At 41.0% G+C, this 25,224-nt stretch overlaps 1 protein-coding gene across 3 annotated transcripts in view; it reads right to left on the bottom strand.

The window, feature by feature from the left end:
- Positions 1-25,224, bottom strand: part of DOT1L (DOT1 like histone lysine methyltransferase) — a 217,651-nt gene that overhangs the window by 54,154 nt on the left and 138,273 nt on the right. For 2 of the 3 annotated variants that reach the window (XM_089690752.1, XM_089690754.1), the window contains exons 14-20: positions 24,585-24,819; positions 19,059-19,175; positions 15,498-15,589; positions 15,233-15,334; positions 14,043-14,180; positions 13,806-13,931; positions 702-1,171 (exon numbers count right to left, since the gene is read on the bottom strand). In XM_089690752.1, coding sequence (XP_089546878.1) covers positions 702-1,171; positions 13,806-13,931; positions 14,043-14,180; positions 15,233-15,334; positions 15,498-15,589; positions 19,059-19,175; positions 24,585-24,819 — 1,280 coding nt within the window. The remainder of the gene's footprint in view (positions 1-701; positions 1,172-13,805; positions 13,932-14,042; positions 14,181-15,232; positions 15,335-15,497; positions 15,590-19,058; positions 19,176-24,584; positions 24,820-25,224) is intronic. The other variant, XM_089690753.1, reaches the window with a different exon arrangement.

Raw genomic sequence — 25,224 nt, 5'->3', positions numbered from 1 at the left:
AGATTGGCCCTGCCTGTACCATGTGACTGCTTTGACCAATCACAGCTAACAAGACCATTGTATACAATGGATGGCATGACAGGAAGCCATCCATTGTATACAATTCACATGTGATCTGCTGTGATTGGTCACAGTGGTCACATGACACTGGCAACAGGCTGGTGTAGGGAAATGTCTTCGGCTGTGTCCCGTGGACAGAGCAGGTGACAAATACTTGAGCGGTTCCGTCTGACAGGACATCATATGATGCCTAGTCAGAAGGAGGAGTGTCCCGCCCGGCCATCAATCTGTTATAGGCCGGGCAGGAAGGAGTAAGCATGTTACATACTATGAGGTTAAAGCAGAAATCAGGTTAAGCCAAAAGGTTTTACAAGCTTTTTCCCCCCTTTCATTCAATTACATTAGCAGCATCCAAAAGTCTTAGCAATCAATATTGCATAAAGGTTTTGCAAATATTTAGCACCACTGATGAAACGTTCTCAAAAATCACAGATTGATCCAGTTTTTCAAAGCACCTGAAAATATAACTCAAGATTTAACCTAGCATTTCAGAAAGGTTGATATGTGACCTGTAATGAATAACAGCATAAGCAAGTTCTGCTTATAAAAGCACTACGATCAATGAGCATAAACATACTTCAAGCAAAATTTCTACTTGAAAACAGAAGAAAAAAAAAAAAAAAGTAGTTACATAACATCACCTGTGACTGAAGTCTGCATTTCTGCAGTTAGATGTTGGCTCTTGATTTAAATGACGCCTCATAGCTATTTTAGCAGGTGAGTATCGGGTGTAATCTGGTTGGGATTGTCCAGCAGTCCTCTCTCCCTTGTGTCGTGATAAATGTGTTGGTGTATTTGAAACAATGTCAGAGTGATCCATGTGGGAAGGAGTACTCTCTTTTGAGCAAGGCCTACTTCCACCATTGCGACCTGAATGGTAAAGCTCGTAGTGCAATGCATGACCGTTTGTGGAGAGCTCTGGGCTTAAGCCATTAGGAATGGAGGTCGAATGGAGATGCACACGTGCATGTGACGCATCAGTGGAGTAGCGAGCACCAAAATTGCCCTTAGAGCGACTGTTGCTTGGCGGAGGATCATCTGGCAAAGTGGAAGACTTCAGCTGAAGCAGCTCATGTTGCCTTTGTAATTTCTCCAACTCGACAATACTAATCTAAAGAAACATAAAACAGACATATTTTACATATTTCAGATAAAACTTTGTTTTCAACCCAAGAGCAACTACATAAAGACACCACAACTTTAAAGTCTTACAGACCTATTATTTCATCTCTTCTAACTTGGGGAAGAACAGCAAAAACCAAAACCCTGTCAAACTGGTGAATCTGAGCTAAATATGGCTGCCTTACTACTTCTCTGTAGTCCATACCTACTGAAACATTTTGGCCCCTTTCACACGGGCATTCTGTGTGTCTGTATTTCATCTGTCCGTTTACGGATGAAAAATGGGTCACCCATGTATTTCTATGGACTAGACGATAATCTGTTAACGTCTGCATCAGTTAAATCCGTTTTTTTGAACGGAACAAATATTTTTCTTCCGTAAAAAAAAAAAATTGCGGCATGGACAAAAACCTGATGTGAACGAACGAAAAATGGATGCAAATGGACATATAGTCTGCATTGGTAAAGGATGAAAACCGGAAGTGAACTGATGGAAAACGGAAGAGAACTGATGAAAAATTGATGAGAACTGATCCGTTTTTTTTCTTGGAAAAAAAGTGACTAAACAGATGAAAAAAACCTGTAAAAGGGTAAGGCCCCATGTACACGGGACACGGACTGCTGGAAAACGTAGATCAAAAACCGTCTGTTTAGCGTTTTCATACTGCATTTATAAGCGTTTGGGTTTAGAAGCGTTTTTTTTAAGATAACCTCAGGAGACCTTCAAAAATGTAGTACTGAAAAACAGTAAAAAATTAACTATTTCAGACATTGTGAGAGAAATAGAGAGCAGAAGCAGAGAGAGTGGTATTTGTTGAGATTAGCGATTTTTTTTTTTTTGTGGCGTTTGGATGTGTTTCAGCTCATTTCTCTGCAGAAATTATTGCAGCATATTTTTTAACGCAAAACCTTAAAGTATGGTGTGCCAGGTCCATTTGAGTACCAGGAAAACACTTTGCATGCATTTTTCATGATGAAAAAAAGGCTCTGGACAGCATTTGGAAATGGAAGAGTTAGCTGCGTTTACAAGCATTTTGCGTTTGAAACGCTGATAAAATCTACTGCAAGTTTTCTGCGTTAAAAAAAAAATGACAACTCAACTTCCTGTAAACGCGGATGTGTACATGGACATATAGGAAAACATTAGGGAGAGTTCAGGGGCTGCTGAAAAAAAACTCTGAACAGCTCCTAAACGTGAGTTTACCAGCTGCAGTGTACATGAGCCCTAACAGTATGCATGGAAGCATATGTAAGCCTCAAACAGATAAAAGTTGCAATATTTTCACTACATGCTGCTACAATATCTACATCCTTCAGCACCACTTGTTTTGTTTTAGCATTAGGTCTGGTGCATTAGGGAGGACAAGTGCACAAAGTCTACCTCAGGCTGGTTATTCTCAGAGGCAAAAGGTAGATTATGCCCACTTGTGCTCACCTTGTGAGCAGGTCCTAACATTATTACAGGAGGAGTAGGCCTGAAGGATATAAACAATACAGCAGCACAGTACAATGGGGACATCATGCATGCCTGAGACTCCCCCCTCCCCAGCTGTGCTTTAAATTGAATACAACCATGAACTGGGCCAAAGCTCATTAAGCCCACTGTGGTTAATTTCACAGTTCACAAAATGTTTGTTGCATCATTAATAGATCTACATATATTCAAGTTGCAATAAACTCAAGATAAAAACTAAAATTTTCTATATCTTGTGTAAATCGGGCTTTCCAGACTAATTTCTCACCTGGATAAGGGAACTCTACCACATGCAACAAGCTCTTATCAAGTGTTTGAGCTTTCATTCACCCATTTTTCCCCATCCATGACCATGCTCCTCAAGGCTGCCCACATGCAAGTAGTTTGTCCTAGCCATAGAACAGCTCATCTTTCTACAAGCTCAAAAACTAAATATCCAGGGCATAGATGTTGCTGGTTTCCATCATAAGCATTGCTTGATCAGACAATTTAATAATGTTCCTGACTAACCCCATCACTTAAACCATTACAAAAAATGCACAATATATCTCTACTCCACATGGTAAATATTAAAAATACACCAAACAAAAAAGTGCACAATCCCAACACTTTAAACTATTACATAAACCCAAACTAAATGCACCTGCAGCATTACCCCACTCAATATTTCACTATATGATGAATACCAACATCAAATCACAGAGTGGTGAATGATATTGGTATTCACCATACAAAACAAAAGATTGCCTCTTTCTGGTCATAATCAGATAAATCCCAACCATCCAACTTGGTCCAATCACTTCAATGGTCCTAGGAATTAAATGGATGTGTTACTTATCTCTGTATCAACAAGGCGTGGAAAGTTTTTGAAAAACTACATGTCCAAGGGACTTAATTTTTTTTTTAGGCAGAGGTGCTTTTAGGAATTTCTAGGGCTATTAAAAACGAAAGGGGCTATATAGTGACTTTTACGGTTTTTTATTTGTTGCTAGAAAATTTCCTAGAACTCCTAAACATTTTGTTTATAGCAGAGGCCCTAAAGAATTAATTGGTGGGGTTTTTTTTTTTTTTTTTTTAATTTCACACTGCACTGCACAGCGGTTTTTCAAACACTTTTTTTTAAATACACTTTTTTGGAATTTTAATGCAAAAAAAAAAAAAAAAATACATAGCCCAATTGTTTGGTAAAATATAAAAAAGATGAGGTTATGTCAAGTACATAGATGCCAAACATGTCATGCTTTAAAATTGCACATGCCCATGCAATGGCATTAAATGGCATACATTTTACTATCCATAGGTGCCGCTTTAAAAGCTTTCACAGGTTATCACTTTAGATTCACAAAGGAGGTCTGGTGCTAGAATTACTGCCCATGATCTGATGTGCACGGTGATACCTCGTGTGTGTGTGTGTGTGTGTGTGTGTGACAATTGCTGTCTGCTTGCATGCGGGACTGATGCATGCATTCGTTTTTGCACGCAAGCACGGACAGGGGTGCTTTAACATATTTTAAATAATTTATTTTGACACTGTCGCTTTCATTTTTTTTTTTTTCAAATCGCTTTTATTGCAGTCACAAGGAAAGTAAACATCCCTTGTGCCAGCAATACAGTGATAGGTACTCTTTATGGAGAGATCTGGGGACAATAAGACCCCATATCCCTCCTCTGCCCTGAATATAATTTGATCACACCAAGATCGGTGTGATCAAATGCTTTCCATTTTAAAAAATGGCACAGTTTTCATCTTGGAAAGTGATGTATGCTCATCGCTTCCTGTTTCCTATATCATAGAAATGGACAGAGTGGTGCTGGTCTTTGTCAGTCTTTATGGTCAGCCAGCGGAAGCAGCAGCAGCAGCTGGTTGTTTGGGTGTCCTGGATTGGACAGACTGTCTCCCCTCCCACTGGATGGGACTCTGACAGTACAAGGTTGCTGATAACTGAATTATAACAAAAACACGTTTAAAAAAATTTAAACAAAATGAAAAATATATAATAATCTGAACATAATAATCAAATAATACCAACAAAAATAATAAATATAAAAAATGTAAATAAAATAAAAAATATATATCTGCAGATAACAATCAGATTACAACAGAAATAAATAAATAGAAAATAAAAATATCAAAATAAATAAAAATATATATTTTATATAAATTAAATAAAAAAATCAAAAATAATTTAATACATAAAATCTGCAAAAATCTATAATAAACAAGATTAAAAAAAAAAAGTATCTATCTATATCTATCTCTATATATATTTCCTGGACCTCTCCATGTCAGGCTACCGTGGGTCAGCTCCACCCTCTCTGACCCCTCCAGGACAACCTCTTTCCTAGCCTATAAGAGCAGCTGTCTGTGAGCTGGCTGACACTTGTGGTCCATATCTCAGCAGGTCTATGGGCTGGCTGACACTTGTGGTCCATATCTCAGCAGGTCTGTGGGCTAACTAACTGGCATCTGGGGCTGGTAATCCCCACATTCATGGCAGCTGTGTTTGTTCTGGCTACAGAGCAGGCTAGGTGGTACACCTGCCAAGATGGCAGGCGCTGAACTTCCCGGGTTGCCATAGAGCTGCTGAGACGCTCTGTGACACAGGCAGCTACTGCGTTATCTAGAGGCTCTCTCTCATGTTGCTGCTTCTACAGATGCTGCTGTGTCTCTATGAGCTTCACCTGTTTACCTAATCACTCTACTACTCCAGCCTGGTTCTTTCTGCTGCATTGTTCCCTCTTGGTCACCTCAGCTGTTTACCTTGGAAGCATGCACATGTATTAGGACTCTGAGATGTGGTTAGGTTATATTCCCCCTTAGGCTGTTAACTAAAAGCTGCAGCTTCAAGCACTGAAGATCTAATGGAGAGGTACTTTTTTCCGTTTGTTAAATATTTAAATTACTTTTTTGCTACTTTAAAAAAAAAAAAAAAAAAAAAAAAAGAGTGCTATCTGTGTACCTTTTTGGCAGAAAGAAGACTCCAGCGCGGAATAAAGCGTCTGCCAAGAGCTCGGTCCTAAACAATCCTTTCTACTGTTGTCCAGGACAAGATGCTTCACCAGAACAGTCCAGGGTGGATCAAGCATCCACCAAGTGGTCGTTCTAGGATGCCATCGCCAGTGGCCCAATGCAGTTGTACGAAAATGAGACAAGGAAAATCATATCACCAAAACGCTTCCAAGAAGAGTAAATCCTCTGGCCAGCACAGGAAAAGGTCTTCTACCTCTTCCAGAGCCTCTTCTCCAACCCACCCTGAAGTGGTGGCTTGTTGGGACTGTTCAGCTGAGGTATTGCCAGGAGAATTAGTGGGCATATCCTATCTTAGGTAGGGGGCATGTGACAAAGCTGCAGATGCGCAGCAAGTAAAATTGTACATTAGAGACACAGCAAAAAGAGTTCTTCACCCAAAAGACAAGAAAAAGAAAAGAAAGTATGTCAAAGGGATGGCAAATTATGAAATACAGTTCCCAAAGTAGTCACCTCTTTACAGAGATTGGCTAGCCACATAACACTTCCACTTGAAGGTTCGGTGACTTTTATAGATCCAATGGACCACAATATTGATACAGATCTGAAGGAAGAGGATGTAGTGTGGCAGGATTATCCTCTATGGCCCTTAAACTGTGGGTGGCAGAAATGGAGTTCCGTGGTTCAGGAGAAGTGCAATTCTTTAGGATAGCTGTGGACTTCATTGCTGAAGCGACAGTGGATCTAATCAGAATGACAGCACGTTAATGGCTCACACAGTAACACCAAAAGAGCCTTACGGCTAAAGCATCGATCTGCTGACAATGCCTCTAAACACTCGATTCGGTTTGATGGGAAGCCCCATTTTGTCAAGACCTTTAAAGCTGCCATTCCGCAGGTATCCCGTGGCCTTATCCTGCAGGAGAAGAGATGGGAACGTCAGTCCTTTCACTCTTTCAGAAGAGTTAAGTATCGTCTCAAAGAAGCCAGTGCCATTTTTCAGACATTGGAAGAATGTCAGTGCAGCATTTCCCAAGGGAGTCAAGTCCAAATCAAGCCAGCCAGTTAGGTCTTCCATCAAGGCCTTCGGAAGGAGTCTCCACCCAGCCCTCTCAAGTTGGAACAAAATCAACTCTATTCAAGGAGGTCTGGGTGGAAGAAGTGGAGAATGCTTGAATTCTGGATATCATCCGAAGTGGGTACCTGCTAGAATTTGAAAAAAGGCCCCTCAGTATTACTTCGGGGGAATTCGGGTCCCAATGTGTCCAGATAAACTGAATTGTTTGCACACATATATTAAGGAAATTGTTGACAGCTTAAGCTATTTTTTCCTTTACCAAGACAAGAATGCGACAAAAACAAGTGTTCCTCTTTGGTTCTGGTGATCAAGTCCTCAGGCTCCCTGAGACCAGTTCTATGCCTGGAATATCGGAATTCCTCTATGAAGGCCCCTCCTTCCAAGATGGATTCCTGGGAGGCCATCATTTCTGTAGTAAAAGTCAGAGATTGGATGGTCTCAGTGGGTTTGGCAGGCACCTACCTGCATGCCCCCATAGTTCTTGCTGATTATCGCTTTCTCAGGTTTGCGTACAAGGGGCACTTTTCCAGTTTGTTCCTTGTACCGCTCCCAGAACCTTAACAAGGCTGCTGTCAGCCATCATAGCTGTTATGAGACTCAGGGGTCTTCAGATATTTCATTACCTCGATGACATGCTTCTGTTGGCCCTGTCAAGTTGTCTTCTGATGGATCACGTGCGTCTATCCTGTAACACGCTCAAATGCTTTGGGTGGTTAATCAACCATCAAAAGAGTCAACTGCAATCAACACAGCTCCTGCTATATCTTTCTCCCCCGTAAGAAAGTCCAACAGATCCAGACTCGGATGAGGGGAATAATGAGCAGGCCTTGCTTACTGGCAAGACAGTACATGCAGTACCTGGACCTTCTGTTATCCACCATCCCAGTTGTTCCTTGGGTCAGATGCTGAAGAAAGAACTTTCAATTCAGTTTCCTTCACTAGTGGGATCATCATGTATTGAACCAGAAGATCCTCAACCAGGTCCGATAGCCTGTTTATTAAACTGAGGGACGGTTTTGCGCAATCGGAAGGACAGTGTACCTCTCGAGCCTCCTGAACCAGGCTGGTGGGTTGGGGGAGCCCACAGCCATGGTCACCTGGTTCAAGGTCATTAGAAGAGGCAGACTACGCAGAGTTCATATCTGCCTAGAGTTAGTAGCTTTCCCATTCACTCTGCTAGTGTTCCAGTATTTGTTACGCAGAAAAGTGGTGAAGATGTGTTTAGAAAATCGGACTACAGTGGCTTACTTTTCCTGTGAAGCGTGCACACAAACCTTGCCTCTCCTGAGAGTAGCATTGTAGCAATCGTGCACATAGCTCTTTCCTCATCCCCCCTCCCTCTCTGTTGAGTGACATGTGGTCTGTTTGATGCAAAGATCATAGGCAGCAAACTCATTGGGGAAGTCCTCGAATAGAAGAGGTGAACAAAGCGACCGTTTCCCCGTAAAAAGATCACTCAGACATGAAGAATTACCACATGCCGCCCAGCCACTGTAGAAATACGGCGGCAGGGGCAGGCAAAACCACGTTATGATAAATGAACCAGGCATACATGCAACTCAGCAAAATACAAAATGGGGAAATCCCCGCAAGGTGCTGCCATGCATGAGCTGAGTGACTAATTTTAAAAAGAGGAATTCTGACTTAAAATTTTACTAAACCCACAACAGTAAGATCACTCTGCATCTGTAAAGCATGCTTGTTATACTCTGTGGAACCTAAGGGGTTAATCCTCTGCACTGTGTAAAAATGCAGTTTGATCCTGACTTCTCTGATCCTCCCTTTCTTCCAGTGCTCCCATCTTATCTCCTGATAAGACATATCGTGTGGAGACACTGCACATGCTCAATTTGGTGCAGTGGTCCTGGGTTTAGTAACACTCACTGTAAACTGCACATCTTGAAATGCTGTACAGGCAACTTATTCAAATACCATGGCTATGGGCGACTTGTACCTTAAGGTTACTGAACACTGGCAAGCTTTTCTGTCCATGAGAGAACCTGGTTTGTTTGCTTCAAGACAGGCAGGCCCGTACCCCCTTGAGGGTTAATATATGCCACTATGGTGACAATGACTGCACCCAAATTGGGTATCCTTTTAGTAGGGGGGGCCAGAGCTGGAGGAATAACTTGACTGAGCTCCAAGATGCTGATGAGGAGTTTGGTTGCTTGTCTTGACCATGTTTCCTAAACCATCAAGGACTGGAAGACTCCTCTTAAGTCTGACAGACCTGTGTCTGTTGTAAGAACTTTCTAAATGTAGGGAAGGAAAGATTTTTCCTGGTGATTCACCAGGACCAGAAGTTCTTGTTTGGCTAGCTAGGAGCATAGATAAGTCCAGAGAAAGCCTTTCTATATGCTGATAGTGTCTTGAAAAAGTATTCATATTTCTTGAAATTTTCCACATTTTGTCATGTTACAAACAAAAACTTAAATGTATTTCATTGGGATTTTATGCAATAGACCAGCACAAGGTGGAACATAATTGTGAAGTGGAACGAAAAAGGTTTTCAACATTTTGTACAAATAAATATCTGAAAAGTGTGGTGTGCATTGTTATTCAGCCCCCTTTACTCTGATACCCCTAACTAAATTCTAGTGGAACCAATTGCCTTCAAGAGCCACCTAATTAGTAAATAGAGTCCACCTGTGTGTAATTTAACCTCAGTATAAATACAGCTGTTCTGTGAAGCCCTCAGAGGTTTGAGAACATTGGTGAACAAACAGCATCATTAAGGCCAAGGAACACACCAGACAGGTCAGGGATAAAGTTATGGAGAAGTTCACAGCAGGTTAGGTTATTAAAAAATATCCCAAGCTTTGAACATCTCACAGAGCACTGTTCAATCTATCATCCGACAATGGAAAGAGTAGGGCACAACTGCAAACATACCAAAGACATGGCCGTCCACCTAAACTGACAGGCCAGCCAAGGGCAGCATTAATCACAGAAGCAGCCAAGAGGCCCATGGTAACTCTGGAAGAGCTGCAGAGATCCACAGCTCAGGTGGGAGAATCTGTCCACAGGACAACTATTAGTCGTGCACTCCACAAATCTGGCCTTTATGGAAGAGTGGCAAGAAGAAAGCCATCGTTAAAAGAAAGCCATAAGAAGTCCTGTTTGCAGTTTGCGAGAAGCCATGTGGGGGACACAGCAAACATGGAAGAAGGTGCTCTGGTCAGATGAGACCAAAATATAACCTTTTGGCCTAAAAGTAAAATGCTATGTGTGGCGGAAAACTAATACCGCACATCACCCTGAACACACCATCCCCACCGTGAAACATGGTGGTGGGAGCTTGCTTTTCTTCAGCAGGGACAGGGAAGCTGGTCAGAGTTGATAGGAAGATGGATGGAGCCAAATACAGGGCAATCTTAGAAAAAAACTGGAAGGTAACCCTCAACCCCGGTCTCAATGACCCTAAACATACAGCCAGAGCTACAATGGAATGGTTAAGATCAACGCATATTCATGTGTTAGAATGGCCCAGTCAAAGTCCAGACCTAAATCCAATTGAAGATCTGTGGCAAGACTTGAAAATTGCTATTCACAAGCACTCTCCATCCAATCTGACAGAGCTTGAGCTATTTTGCAAAGAATTGGCAAACATTTCACTCTAGATGTGCAAAGCTGCTTGGAATGTATCCAGGATCAGAGCCAAGTATTCTAATCATACATCATAGGGGGGTTGGAGAGCAGATTTGTTGAAATTGATCACCTAGCCTGTCTTTTTGACATTAGCTGAGAGCTGCAACGTAGATGAATCCTTCAAGGAGGTGGTCATCTAGACAGGCTGTCACTTGAACGCCCTGAGTTCTGAGGAGGGCAAGTAAGGGTGCTAAGGCCTTTGTGAACACTCTGGGAGCATAGGATAGGCCGAAGGGCATTGCCACAAACTGAAGGTGTTGTCAAAGTAAGAATAGTTTACAATTGGCTCCCTTTCACCTGGTCTCTGACATAGCTACAAGTGAGGGTTTTTCCCTGTGGGGTACTCGCAGAGAAGACTATGGGAGATATGATAAGTGTGTCTGTAAGGGGTACGTAATATCCCTGCAATGAATCCTTGTGGCAAAAGGGCATGAGGGAGGGCTGAGTACCTTTATAGAGGCTCTAGGCAGAAGTGGCAATAAAGTGTGTGACTAGTGGTGTGCGCCTCTGATCATCTACCTGAGACTGAGCCATGAGTGGCTGAATTTTAGATTTTAGCTTTTAAGTTTGAAAAGTATGTACTGTCAAGTGAATTCATTCCAAACACAGCCCTGATTTTACAGCAACTATTCAAGATACAGGTTGACCCTGTCTTACCTGTCCACGACAGTGGACTGTACAGTTGCAAGAAAAAGTATGTGAACCCCTTGGGATTACGTGGAGTTTTGCATGAATTGGGCATAAAATGTGCTCTGAACGTCATCTAAGTCACAACAATAGAAGAACACAGTCTGCTGAACATAATACTACACAAACATTAGATGTTGCCATGGTTTAATTGCACATAACATGTAAACATTCACAGTGCAGGGAGGAAAAAGTATGTGAGGCCCTAGCTTAATGACTTCTCCCAGAGCTAATTGGAGCCAGGAGTGAGCCAACCTTGACTCCGATCAGTGTGATGATATTGGATGTGTTGCTGACAGCTGTCCTGCCCTTAAAAAACACACACCTGTTTTGGGTTTACTGGTTTCAAGAAGCACTGTCTGATGTGAACCATGCCTCGCAGAAAAGAGCTCTCAGAAGACCTACGATCGAGAATTGTTGACTTGCATGAAGCTGGAAAGGGTTACAAAAGTATCTCCAAAAGCCTTGATGTTCATGTGTCCACGGTAAGACAGACTGTCTACAAATGGAGAAAGTTTAGCACTGTTGCTACTCTCCCTAGGCGTGGTCGTCCTGTAAAAATGACTGCAAGAGCACAGCGCAGAATGCTGCATGAGGTAAAGAAGATTCCCAGAGTGTCAGCTAAAGACCTACAGAAATCTCTGGCACATGCTAACATTTTTGTTGACACATCTACAATAAGGAAAACATTAAACAAGAATGGAGTACATGGGAGGACACCACGGAGGAAGCCATTGCTGTCCAAAAAGAATATTGCAGCACGTTTGAAGTTTGCAAAAGAGCACCTGGATGTTCCACAGCACTACTGGCAAAATATACTGTGGACAGATGAAACCAAGATTGAGTTGTTTGGGAAGATCACACAACACTATGTGTGGAGAAAAAAAAGGCACAGCACACCAACATCAAAACCTCATCTCCACTGTAAAACATGGCGGAGGGAGCATCATGGTTTGGGGCTGCTTTGCTGCCTCAGGGCCTGGACGGATTGTTGTCATTGATGGGAAAATGAATTCCAGAGTTTATCAAGACATTTTGCAGGAAAACGTACGACCATCTGTCCGCCAACTGAAGCTCCGCAGAGGATGGGTGATGCAACAGGACAATGACCCAAAGCATACAAGTAATTCAACAAAACAATGGCTGCAACAGCACAGAATACGCCTTCTGGAGTGGCCCAGTCAGAGTCCTGACCTCAACCCGATTGAAATGCTGTGGCATGACCTTAAGAGAGCGATTTACACCAGACATTCCAAGAATATTGCTACACTGAAACAGTTTTGTGAAGAGGAGTGGTCCAAAATGACTCCAGATCGTTGTGCAGGTCTGATCTGCAACTACAGGAAACGTTTGGTTGAGGTTATTGCTGCCAAAGGAGGGTCAACCAGTTATTAAGTCCAAAGGTTCACATACTTTTTCCTCCCTGCACTGTGAATGTTTACATGTTATGTGCAATTAAACCATGGCAACATCTAATGTTTGTGTAGTATTATGTTCAGCAGACTGTGTTCTTCTATTGTTGTGACTTAGATGACGTTCAGAGCACATTTTATGCCCAAATCATGCAAAACTCCACGTAATCCCAAGGGGTTCACACACTTTTTCTTGCAACTGTATATAAAGTACAGGTGGTGTACAAGTATCGTGCAACATAAAAAATTGCAACTTCCACCTTTTTTCTACAGGGCCTCAGGTTTTGAAAATGCTGTAAATAGCAGTTTGGGATTTAACCTCCTTAGCGGTTTTCCCGAGTGTAGCTCGGGGTAAAATTTCAGCACCAAGAGCGGTAACCCCGAGCTACACTCGAGCTTACCATGCGGCGTTGCTCAGGGGGTCCCTGCAGCACTTACCTTGTCCTTCGCTCCCACGATGTGTCCCCTGCAGCGTCCCCGGCCATCTCCTCCGGCCGATGCCGGCATCCGGCTTCCGTATGCCGGTCCCTGCGACGTCGGGACGTACGGGCGCCGGAACCGACGGGAAATTTGAAATTTTTTAAAAATGTCATTTTTGCTGTCATTGCTGTTTCAATGCATTTCACATATATTTTGTCCCTACTGCTTTGTCCTGTGCCCTGCCTGCATTTTGACTGTTCTTTCTGCCTGGAAACTTAGAAAAGTCCATGGCGTCCAAAAAGCGTCCCTTTACGTCAAAAGTGGTTTTAGAACAGCGATAGTAAATCAGAACCACTTGCAGAATTGAGTGATAATGATTCGTGGGGAAATTCGTCATCAGACACTGAAAACGATTTTGCGACTTTGCTCAGCGATGTGCGAATTTGCCTCTGTATTTCAAATTTCAGTGTTTTTGGTTTGATTATATTATTGAATTAAATTTATTATATTATTTTTTATGATTATTTATTAAATTATAATTTATGATTTTGTGTTTCAAGTTTTATCATATCCGGAATGTTTACTAGACTCTTGTTCGTACAGATTTCAGTGAGTTATTCCTAAAAATTACAGCCTACAATAAAAAACTACATATTTCCATGCAAAAAAAAGGGTACTGCTTTCAGCAGAAAAAAATCGGAAAGAATCATACCGCCGAGGAGGTTAAAGTACTTTCCCAGAAAAAAAAAAGCTAATTTTAATATAAGAATTAAAAAATGACCTAGTAGAAAAATGGTTAAGCTTAGCTGTATAAACTGAACCACACAGTGAACTACGTATCCTCAAAGGCTGCTAAAATGGCATGGCCATGATGATAAAGTTGTGGTTTGGAATTTTTTTTTTTTTTTTTTTTAAACTGCTACAGTACAACCATACCTGTAATTCCAAGCAGTGCTTCTGCTTCTCAGAAATCTGGTTTTTCAGTGCCAATTTTTCCTTCATCAAATTTTCCAGGGACAGCGTATTCCAATCCAGCTTCAATTCTTCACAACGTGCCTTCAACTGAAAAATACAAAGCTACTTTAACCTCATAAAAAAATGTTTAACATTTTGGTAGGACAAGTTATCTTTTTCCTATAATTTGTTCGTAATGTAATGCCACATCTTACTCACCAGCTGCAAACTGCAATTTCTAAGTTCACCATTTTCCTGCTCTAGCTGTCGGCTCTGTTCCTTCAGTTGTATATTGTGAGCAGAAATCTCCTTTTGGGCTTGAATGAGATCACTGTAAGTAAGGGCCTTGACTCCCAGCTGCAAAGTAAAAAAGCAATGTCAAGTATGAATGAGAGAGGAGAGGCACACATCAATAGGGACCATGAGCATTTCATTGCAACACTATCTTTTTTTTTTTTTTTTTTTAATGGGGTGACATACTTCTTAACTGAGGCAAGTGTAATTTTGTAGCATGTTATTGAATATATTTCAGATACTGTTGCACTTGCTTACAGGAAACGTGCAGTGGTTTTGTAAATTCTTCCTATTTACTATGACCATTATTAAAAAATACATCCTTTTGGGCTGAACCTGGTCCAACCATGTTATCAAACAGCCTGAGCTATAGGGATGCTTGGAAGGTCAGAGAAGTCCAAAAATAGCTTTTACGCGAAAAGCAGAGATCTGTATATAATTTCAGCTTCTTAAGGGTCAGTTCAAACCACATGCAGTCCAGTGCGTTTTTTTTCTGCATCAAAAATGCATGGCTAGTAGGTCATATGGCTTCCAAAGGCATAGTTCACACCACTGCAGTTAATTCCAGTGTGTTCCAGTTTTAGAAAAATGTACATTATGCACTAAATTATACTGGAATGTGTCAAAACGCATAAAAAACTGCACTGGAACACACATGTCCTTAATAGTGCAACTTCTGATGGGATTTGAGTAGCACAGAATCTCATGACAAAGGAAATCACATTGCATTCAACGGTGCCCTGAGATTTCAGCCCCATAGTCTACGTTAAACACTCACAGACGTTGCATCAGTATTAGATAAGAAGAACCTTTGGTAGGATAAGGTTTTTTTTTGTTTTTTTTTGTTTTTTAACCCTCACCTCTCCTCCCAGGTCATCCTTTCTGCCTAAAGAAATTCTCCTTCCTAGCAGATTTCATTCACACCCAAGCATAGCAAAAACATGCATGAAAGCAATGGGTTGTATTCAGAACAAAAAAAAAAAAAAATTACTGTTTACCTAAATTGTAATGCATTTTTTGGCGCCCATGTGCAAGAGCCCTAATATTTTAATATTCATGCATCCTTAGGATATAAAAGTAATACAAAAAACAAATGGTTTATCAGTCTACAATACCTCATCCAGCTTCTGTTGAAACAGTTTTTTGATTTCTTCCTTTTGAGCTTGGCAATGTGTAAGTAGTTGTTGGGCAGTACCCATCAGCTGGGAGTTTTTCTCCTAAAAGTTTAAAAAAAAAAAAAAAAAAAAAAAAATCTGTCAGTATAGAAAAGATAGACACATTAAAAACTACTGCTTCAAAGTTTGCTAGCAGAACATGCAATGCCAGCGAAAAAAAATTATGAGCATAAAGAAAAAGTGGAGGTTCAGCTAAAGGACATACCTTTTCCTTCTGTAACAGTTGCTGCAGTCCAGCTTTGTACTGGGGAGTCTTCATGTAAGACATAAGCTGCAGGTACTGTACCCTAAATGAGTCTGTGACAGAAAAGAAATCAGTGAAGAGCTGCACATGAATATAGGTTAAACACGTTAAAAGGGTTTAACAAGCTCAGAGAAGAGCTCTCCTGTATTTAATACTTAGAAGAAGATAAACCTGTGGATTTAGAGACTACTCCTGGAGAAAGTATTTCACAAAAGGAACATACTACCCTTTATTCCAAAAGAACAGCAGTAAAACAGGTAATGAAAAAAGATGGAATGTTTGCATGACTGGAAAAAGCAGTGAAGGCTAATGATATTCAAAATAATCACAAAAGATGGCCAAAACAAAAGCATATAGTGGCAGCAAGCAATAATCTACAATACTCAGAATGCAATAAATATACCAAAAAAAAACAAAAACAAAAAAAAAACCCCCACAGGATAATAGTACAATTTCCTGGCCGCATTTTACACTGCTCCAAAATAACTAAGTATTTTGAAATCGGCCCTGCTCAGACTCAAAAATACAACAATGGTCCTGTTAATGAGGCTGCTTTAAAGACAACTTTTAGCTACTAGCAAAAAGGGTTGCCTTTCACAAATGGACCTACAAACAGCAAGACACAAAATTACAAAGAGTGGGTGGTATCCTATATTGATAAGATACTGAATTCCTAATAAACTCCTAGAAATAGAATTTTTTTTTTTTTTTTTTAAACCTACTTCTACCTTTCTCAACAATTGATACTTGCTGTCTTCATTCACTTTCTTTTTTCCTCAAAAAAAATGTCAGTGCTTAGACACATACTTAATGCTGTCAAATAACAAATCCGCTTTCAAATGGAAGAGAAACAAAGCTTCTTCAGTAATAGACTGGTTACAGGTAATGGACCAAAGACAACAAAATACATACCAGGACAGGGCAAACTATAAACCATGATAACTTACTTCCATTATTACTTAAAAAGGTAACAATGAATACAAATACAATGAATATAACAGCCCATGTGTCTCCTTCTGGCATCAGGTCTGTCAAATTCTCTTGCATCTCCAAACTCTCCTATGCTGATCCTCATTCCTTTGTTCTCTCCCTGCTCATGCCTTCCTATCTCTACCTTTTTTCGCAACATTCTTAACTCTTATTTCTCAAACAAATCAATCCCAAAGCTAAATTAACCGTTTTGGGAATAGAAAGCTAAATGTTCCTGTAAAGCAGATGACACTCCATCGTGCTATTATTAATAGAGGCATGCATTCTTGTTTTGGCTAAGTCTCTCCTAAAGCTCAAAGGTACCTTTGTTGTACATAAGATAAATGTAGGGTGCAAAAAAACCAAAAAAAAAAAAACGTCTTATGTCTGTTTAATTGTGCTACAGGCTGAAACTCCAAAACCCTATAGCAGGCTGTAAGGACCACTGCTCTTTGTGCTCTTTAGAGGTTCTGGCATGCACTCCATACCCTCATCACATTTTACAGCTACTGCATTCCCCACTACCCCATTATTCTGCATCCCCCGCCACTCCCAAACCACCACTTACATCCCCCTGTATTGCACCCTCCACATGCCCCACTACTGCACATTCTGTATCCCCCCCACTACCTTACATTCTGCACATTCCACCCTCCCATAGCCCACCTTCGGTAGTCCCATTAGACCTCACTCAGAACCCTTTGCGTACCCACTCAGATAAATCTAACAAGAGTGAGGTATTGAAGAAAGAAAAACAACCTTGAATAATTCACACAAATAAAAGCTCATTGATAGATTTTCCTACCAAGAAACCCCCAAAAAACACCAAAAGCACGAATTTGGCATCGGATTTTACAGAATACTGAAAGAATCACGACTAGTACACCAAGCTTACAGATTGTAATGTGATTATAAAAAGGACACATTTTGTAATTGTAAACAGCCATTCAGCTGCACTTTCATTATGGTCACATCATTATGCTACTGGACACTTGTAGCCTGCAAATGTTGCAGTGAGAAAAGCAGAAGGAAATGTACAAGGAAACAACTAAATTAAACAAAGGAGTGCAGGAAAATATACAACTAAAGCTATGAGTAGTACAGGGTGTAAACTATCAACTAAAAAAGCACAATACAGGATAAGGGTTCTTACAATAAATACAGGATTATTACAGAGCAATCAAAACTAAAATATGTAAAAAAAAAATAAAATATGACAAATATTTGGATAGAATATTATGAAAATTTAAAGAAATATCTAGCAGGAATATATACAGAAATATTGTAGAATATAAAAAGAAAAATTAAATGCAGAGAGAGAAGAAACCATGACAGAAAAAACTGGGAGAAAAGTAAATTAAAACAATGAGAGAACATGTGGGCAGACTCCATGGCAGTTAGCCTTTGCTCAAGCCTTGGTAAAGAAGGCTAACCACGATCACCCGAGAGGCTCCACTGCGGAATGCAGCTGCTAAACGGGGAGGTGACAGATAAGGGTGAGGCCAGAAGCTTCAGCAGCGAAAAATGCTGCTAGAGAAAGGCAGAATGTCAGACATTAAGCACATCTCTTACATTTAAAACGCCTCAGTACAACTGAACTATATATATACACAAAATGTCACTTTGCAGAAATAACACCCATCGTCACAAACCTAAGCTGCCTTATTGACAATTGTGGCAAACGTCACCCCAAGAAGTCAATGGACTCTTCCAGAAACAATTCGGTCATTGTATGGCTAGTAGAGCCATTTTGGTGCGTCAACTATTATTGTATGATACAGATTAAACACCTTTCTAAAGAGTCTTGTCACAAAATATCAGTTAATCTTCAACAATTAGAGCGGAACTAAACCCCCCTCATTTAGTGGTTTTCCAAAACAGTTAGGATCAGTTCACATATATTGCTGTGACCAGTACTAGAAGCACGCCAGTCGTCGTCATTAAGACAAACCGAAAACTTGTTTTTTATGTATCCTATCCACATGGAAATGCACCCTGAAGGTGTGGTGCAGTGATTTGCACCAATGGATTTTATCGTAGCATTCTACGTGTGATTGCATGTCACTGTACAGCTGTTTACTGCAGCCAGGACAGCTGCCACACACTAAACCACTATGGTTTAGTGTGCAGCAGCTGTACAGGGCAGTGCAAAGAGGCCAATACATTTAAAGCATGCCATGAATTATAACTGTTAAGGTTACTAGTGGGCTTATGTTAAACCTTAACTGAACTGTCAAGCCATCAAATGACTGGTGTCAGAACTGATAACATGTACAGCAACAAGGCAAGTTCAGATCAAACAGGGGCTAAGATGGCAGCTTTCTTATCTGTAAAGAATAGGAGGGTTTAGTTGCGCTTTACGTCACTTTCCAAATCTTCCTTACAGCTCACCATTTGCAATGTTGCCAATAATCAAAGCAACACAAGGAAATACCAGAGCTTACACAGAAGAATGCTGTTATCCATATTAACTACTTCTTGAAGGCATTGATCTCCACTCTAGAGCACAAGATAGCAGATTTATGCAACAAAGGCCTGTTGTAAAATTCTTACCAAGCAGCTTCTGCAGTGCTGGCGGTGTGTGAAAAGACATCAGCTGGTTGGAAGGTTGACGCTGTGCTTTCAGAGGTAGCTGATAATGGAGACTTTGAGGTGACTTGCAGGCATCTACTAGAAGACAAAAGAAAAAAAAAATCCCCACTGTATTTGTTACTGATTTAAAGTTGCATTTAGTGTACAGCAGATACATTTATCAGAATAAATATTGTTAAAAGGTACATTGAACCAAAAAAAAAAAAAAAAAAAGAAGAAAATTCATATGTTTTGACAAGTTTTTGTACCCACCGTAAAATCCCTCTCTTGAAGTCCACTGAGGGACATGCAGTCTCAAGCTGGCAGGTTATACTGCTGCCTACAGTAGGAATGGACACATGAAAAATACCATGCCTCAATTTTGCAGGAAAGGAGCAAAGAAAGCATGAAAATAAACTGAGGGGTAAAACCTGTGCCCCCCAGAGAGGAAAAAAAATTTTTTTATCAAGTAAACAATTCTATTTTCTCGCTCATCCATCGTGTTGAACTGCTTTTGGATGTTCCAGCAGTTTAAGAAGGGTGAGCAACATAACAAAAGAAACAGTGCCTTCTGGCTAGAGAAGACCAGAGAGGAGTGTCTATAATGGGTTTACATGGTGGCCTTTGAAGCACTGAGAAAACCTGATTCTGATTACACAGTCACAGGGGAATGAAAAGAAGAAGCTACATGCAAGACACCCTGTAGAAAAGGTGAAAGATCAATGGTCTCTAGAAAAAAAAAAAAAGAAAAAAAAGACAGACCAGGTAGAAGCATTGGAAGTGTTCAGATCTAAATGCTTGTTCAGACTCAGCTGCAGGATAGAGCAGATTCAATTCACAGAGAAAATCTTAGGACTCACGCCAAATGTGACTTCCATGCTCGCTAATAGCCCCTATAACCTTTCACGTTGTTTCTAGGACTGGAATCAGATACTTCAAGTGAGAAGTCTAACCCAGTGATTAATTTTAAATGTTCAGGATCCGCCTGAACAACTGCAACTCCTGGACAGTAAACGCCTATAGTCACAGCCAGTGCCAACTGGAGATTGTTTAAGTAACCCAAAGTGGGGATGTGCCAAAAGTGCAGCAGGGCTAAGATTAGGGTGAACAGCACATAAGAAGCCAAAGGGCAGGGCCACAATTGGATATTTTAGGGGCATCAAAGCAAAACATAGAAAATGTTGATGTGCTGAAAAGATTGGACATGCAGGTGCGCATCCTTGATGCCAACAGAAGTTTGAAAATTGCCCTGGTGAAGGAAGACTAAAACAGATATAGTGAAGGACAAGCACAATTCCTGCATTTAGATAAAAACAGCATTTTAAGATTCAAGTTGAGATGCATACTCTTTTGGTGTACTGGAACGATGAACAAGGTGGTTTGAAACACCTAAACCCATTCACCCCAAGAACTGAGGCAATGACCGAAAACCCAAGTTAGTTCAACGGAAATCTACTAATCTGTGAGGCGGCACTTTAAGGTTGGAGGGGAGAAAAACCAAGGAGGGTTAGGGAGAGAAAAGCCAGATTGTTGAGATGCAAGTTGTTTAGTTGCTGGTAGCATCCTAGATAGATTGTTGCTAGAATCCATCCAAAGAGGCATATACAAGAACCCTGCACAGTCCAGCACCTTGATCAAGGCAAACACACGAGTAGTGACAGAAGAAAGATGCAATAGCAAAATGAGAACGCTTTACCAGACCGTCAAGCCAGTCTGGTAAATTAAAGTTATTTATTCACATGTACTATAAGCAAGAGACCGTTTGCAATAATGGAGGAATTTCTTTCAAAGGGGGATTAGGCACCTTTCACACTGGTGCACTTTTGCCATGCTAAAACGCATCTTTCCAGAGCGACAATAGCACAGGAATAATTTTTCCGTTTACATCCTATGTAGCTGTTCACATCTGCGCATATGCTGCATTTTAAAAGTCTGCATACTGCATCTTTGGTGGATTGTGTAAAAAGCGCAAATACGCACCTTCCATAGAAAGCAATGCAAATTGCATTAAAAATAAAAAATAAAAAAAACACTTGCTGTTGCATTTTTGGCATGTTTATGGGATCTTATGTCCAGGCTGCACAGGTGCATGCTAAGAAATGTGAATGCGTTGCATTGACATTAAGCTCAACATACTAAGAGAGCTTTTGACAAATGCATACCACGATTTTAAGAGCACCCATAGGAAAAAGCCTTTAAGCAGCTCGTCATGGTCTGACTAGGTACAAAAACAAGTCCATTGATTACACCTATTCAAGAGTAGAGCTGGCCACCACAATAAGGAGAAAAATTCTCCAACTTGTGCATAAAAGTAGCATAAAGTATGCATATAATATACATCTAAAAGGATCCTGACCTAATGAGAAGTCCAGCGTACCTGTGTCAGATTTAGCAGAAGAAGGGAAAAATGTAAGTTAATGACCATATGCAGGAGCTGGTCCTCAGCAGACAGCTGCAGCAGAACAGAAGGAGTACCCTTCACACAAGATCCAAATGGGACTAAATCCTGCTTGCACAAGTATAGCAACCTCACTTCAGCTCACCAGAGATTGTAGTGAAGATCAACGGGGAAGGGGGTGGTGAACTAAGCGTGAATGTATGTGCAACCTGTAACAGGGCTTTGGCCAATACCCAGCCCTTTAAGGGGCCTATGTATAAAACATTTGTGGTGTGGATGTGACAAACCGCTGTATTTTTGGCTAATATGTACTTCCTATATTGCGGCCATTGTGTGTTTTTCCCCATAAATATATCAATCAGGGGTAAAACATTAAGGCCACTAGAATATAAGAGAAATCACAGCGATTTTCATTCTAAATGTGCAGATGTTTGTTACATCCACATAATGAAAGTTGTGTGCGTAGACTCTCTACTTCCTTAAAGAGCTGAAAGGGAATCCACCAATTGCTCAGAAGCAATGGGGTGAAGCACTTTTAACACTGTGTAGAGATGCATGGAAACAATGGCAAAAATAAATCTAGAACAGCTATTGTAAACGAACCTGGATAGACAAATAACCAATTCTCCAAAAAAATGTGACATTGGTACACCAATTGATCCTCCAAAGGGACTACTGCCATGCACTGAACGTGAAGTCGCAGGACAGTCCATTACTAAAGCCTAGGGCAGTGGTCGGCAAGCCGCGGCTCGCGAGCCACATGCGGCTCTTTACACGCTTTAATGCGGCTCTTGTGTGCCGGGCGCCCGCTCCCCTCCCTCCTCTTGGGCGGCAGGGACTCTGCAGCGTGATCCAAAAAAAAAACAGCCAGGGCAGCGCGCTCAAATGCAATGATTGGCCAGTCTCGCTGCCACTCACATCCTGATAGCCAGTGATTGGCTGTCAGGATGTGTGTAGGCGGGGCAGCGTGACGAACGTGAGAGGAGCTAGGCTCCTCTCACAGTCCGCCCTGAAGACTGGAACGGCGCGGGAACACGGCGAGAGGAACGCGCGGAGCAAAGGTAAGTGAATTGACACAGGGGGGACTTGGCTTACTACTTACTTACTACTACTATATGAGGGATGAATTAATATGGGGGATGAATTACTATAGGGGGGATGAATTACTATATGGGGGATGAATTACTATGGGGGATGAATTACTATGGGGGATGAATTACTATATGGGGGATGAATTACTATATGGGGGATGAATTACTATAAAAACTTATTGAAACTAAAAACAGTGCACCATCCTATGTATTTTCAGTTTTAAAAATGTGGCTCTCAAAATAAATTTCAATCGTGGTTTTGGCGAGATTTGGCTCAGTTGAAAAAAAAGGTTGCCCACCACTGGCCTAGGGGAATAAAAGAATACTGCCTTTTGGGGTAGCAAAGGATCGGAGTAAGTAAAACAGCTTTTAGTGGTCCCTTTAGACAAAAAGAAGCATTTAACCTCTGCAATGCAGGGGCAGTGCCAATGCAAAAGATAATTTTTCCCCTTTCTGGAGATGGGCTTTCAGGCCTCATTCACACAGACTGAGAAGCTGAAAATGTACCCAGTGTAAAATCCCTGGAATTTTCCAAAGCCAGGATGCGGCAGGTGCCTTGTACAAACTACCATACAAGGGAACGGCTGTTTGCAACTCTTGTAAACGCCAGTGCATCTGTGCATCAGGACGCCTACATACTGACAACTGTGCGGCATTGGGCAACTATGTGGCAAATGAAGTTTAATTTTGATAAATGTAAGATTATGTACTTGGGGGCTAAGAATATGCATGCATCATACATACTAGGGGGAGTACAACTGGGGGAATCAATGGTGGAGAAGGACCTGGGAGTTCTGGTAGATCACAAGCTTAATGACATGCAATGTCAAGCTGTGGTTTCTAAAGCGAGAAAAATCATCTCTTATTAAAAGAGGTATAGACTCCAGAGAGAGAGATATCATATTACCCCTGTACAAATCATTAGTAACACCTCATCTGGAATATGCAGTTCAGTTTTGGGCACCATTTCACATAAAGAACATTCGGGAACTGGAGAAAGTACAGAGAAGGACAACCAAACTGATACGAGGCATGGAAGAGCTCAGCTGTGAGGAAAGATTACAACTGAATTTATTCTCTCTTGAGAAGAGGAGATTAAGGGGGGGTATGATCAACATGTATAAATACATCAGTGGTTCATATAGTGAACTCGGTGTAGAGCTATTCACCCTGAGGTCATCACAGAGGACAAGGGGGCAAGCTACACATCTGGAGGAAAATAAATGTAATCTCCAAACACGGAAAGGTTTCTTCAGAGTGAGAGCTGTGAAAATGTGGAATAGACTCCCTCAAGAGTTGGTTCTGGCCAGCTCAGTGGATTGCTTTAACAAAAAGGCCTGGATTCTTTCTTGGACACACAGAATATAACTGGATACTAACATTTATAGGTAAGATTGATCCAGGGAATATCTGAATGCCTCTCGGGGGATCAGGAAATAATTTGTTTCCCCTGCAGGAGCAAATTGCATCATGCTTTGCTGGTTTTGTTTGCCTTCCTCTGGATCAGTTGTGGGTGTAGTATTATAACTTTTTTTTTCTTCTTTTTTTAATGGTTGAACTGTATGGACTTGTCTTTTTCCAGCCAGTCTAACTATGTAGACAGACATTCACTTGTATGACAGGCTATACGAGCCACCTGCAGCACCAGAAGCGCAGAAAATTGCCTGAAATTTACTCTAGGCATATTTTCATCCTCTCGCTTTCAAAGTGCATGATGCCTAAAAAAAAAAAATCTGTTAGTATGCCTCTGAAAGCTTTGTCACGGTTGTAAACTTACTAGAAAGACATGTTAAAGATTTTATGATAGCTGTTTAAAGTTGCTAAATGCTTGCTGTATATATTGTTCTTCAGACAAGTATCTATAAGTGGAAGCTTCTATTAAGTAGCAGCCTCCTAGTAAGAAAAATTGAAGAGTTGCTCAAAGAAGGAAAAAAAAAAAAAAAACATGTTCTACAAAATTTATAAAGCCCCCTCAACACCAATCTAGTCTAGCAGGAGTACAGTAATTCATCTACTCACCCTGAGGGCTTGACTGTGTTGGCGACTGAGGTGGAGGACCATTTTGTAGATGTAGGACTTCCAGTACAGTTGGTGATTTGGAGGATTTGCGATCACCATTAGGTTGAAGCAGCTTCTTCGGACGTCCTCTTTTCCGACCTGCCATTTTTTTGCCCTTCTTGGTCAGTCTCTTACGAGCTTTGGCAGGTGAAGTCTTTTTCACAGGAGCTGGTTTTTCCTCCTCAGTTGCAGAATCCTAAGGCGAAAATAGGGAATAAGGTTTTTCTTTTTACTACTAATGAAATTCTTCTCTTGTTAAAGTGGTTCTGGCAGGTTACAGAAATCAAGACAAAAAAGGGACATGGATATAGGATCTACAAGTTGCATTTAAGCAGTGTTTTTGAAGCCTCTTTACTTCCCTTTAATGCGTGTCATGAATATTACAATGGGCACCACACAATGCAGTACACACCTGTGCATTAGCGTTGTGTTAATTAGGCAGCTTGTTGCAGTCATGAGGCATTGCTGTTTATCGGCCACCTCCTTTAATTTCAATGGTAGCCTCCCTGTAATGAGCATTACTTCCTTCTTCATAATCAACACATATGTGAACAAGCCAAGAGCTCTCTTTTGAAGGGACCTATTGTCTTGATTTCTTTAT

The sequence above is a fragment of the Staurois parvus genome, unplaced genomic scaffold (genome assembly GCF_062004578.1).
Source record: "Staurois parvus isolate SC_StPar_1 unplaced genomic scaffold, SC_StPar_1.0 ptg000541l, whole genome shotgun sequence".
Taxonomy (NCBI): domain Eukaryota; kingdom Metazoa; phylum Chordata; class Amphibia; order Anura; family Ranidae; genus Staurois; species Staurois parvus.
This window is presented reverse-complemented; position numbering and strand designations above follow the sequence as displayed.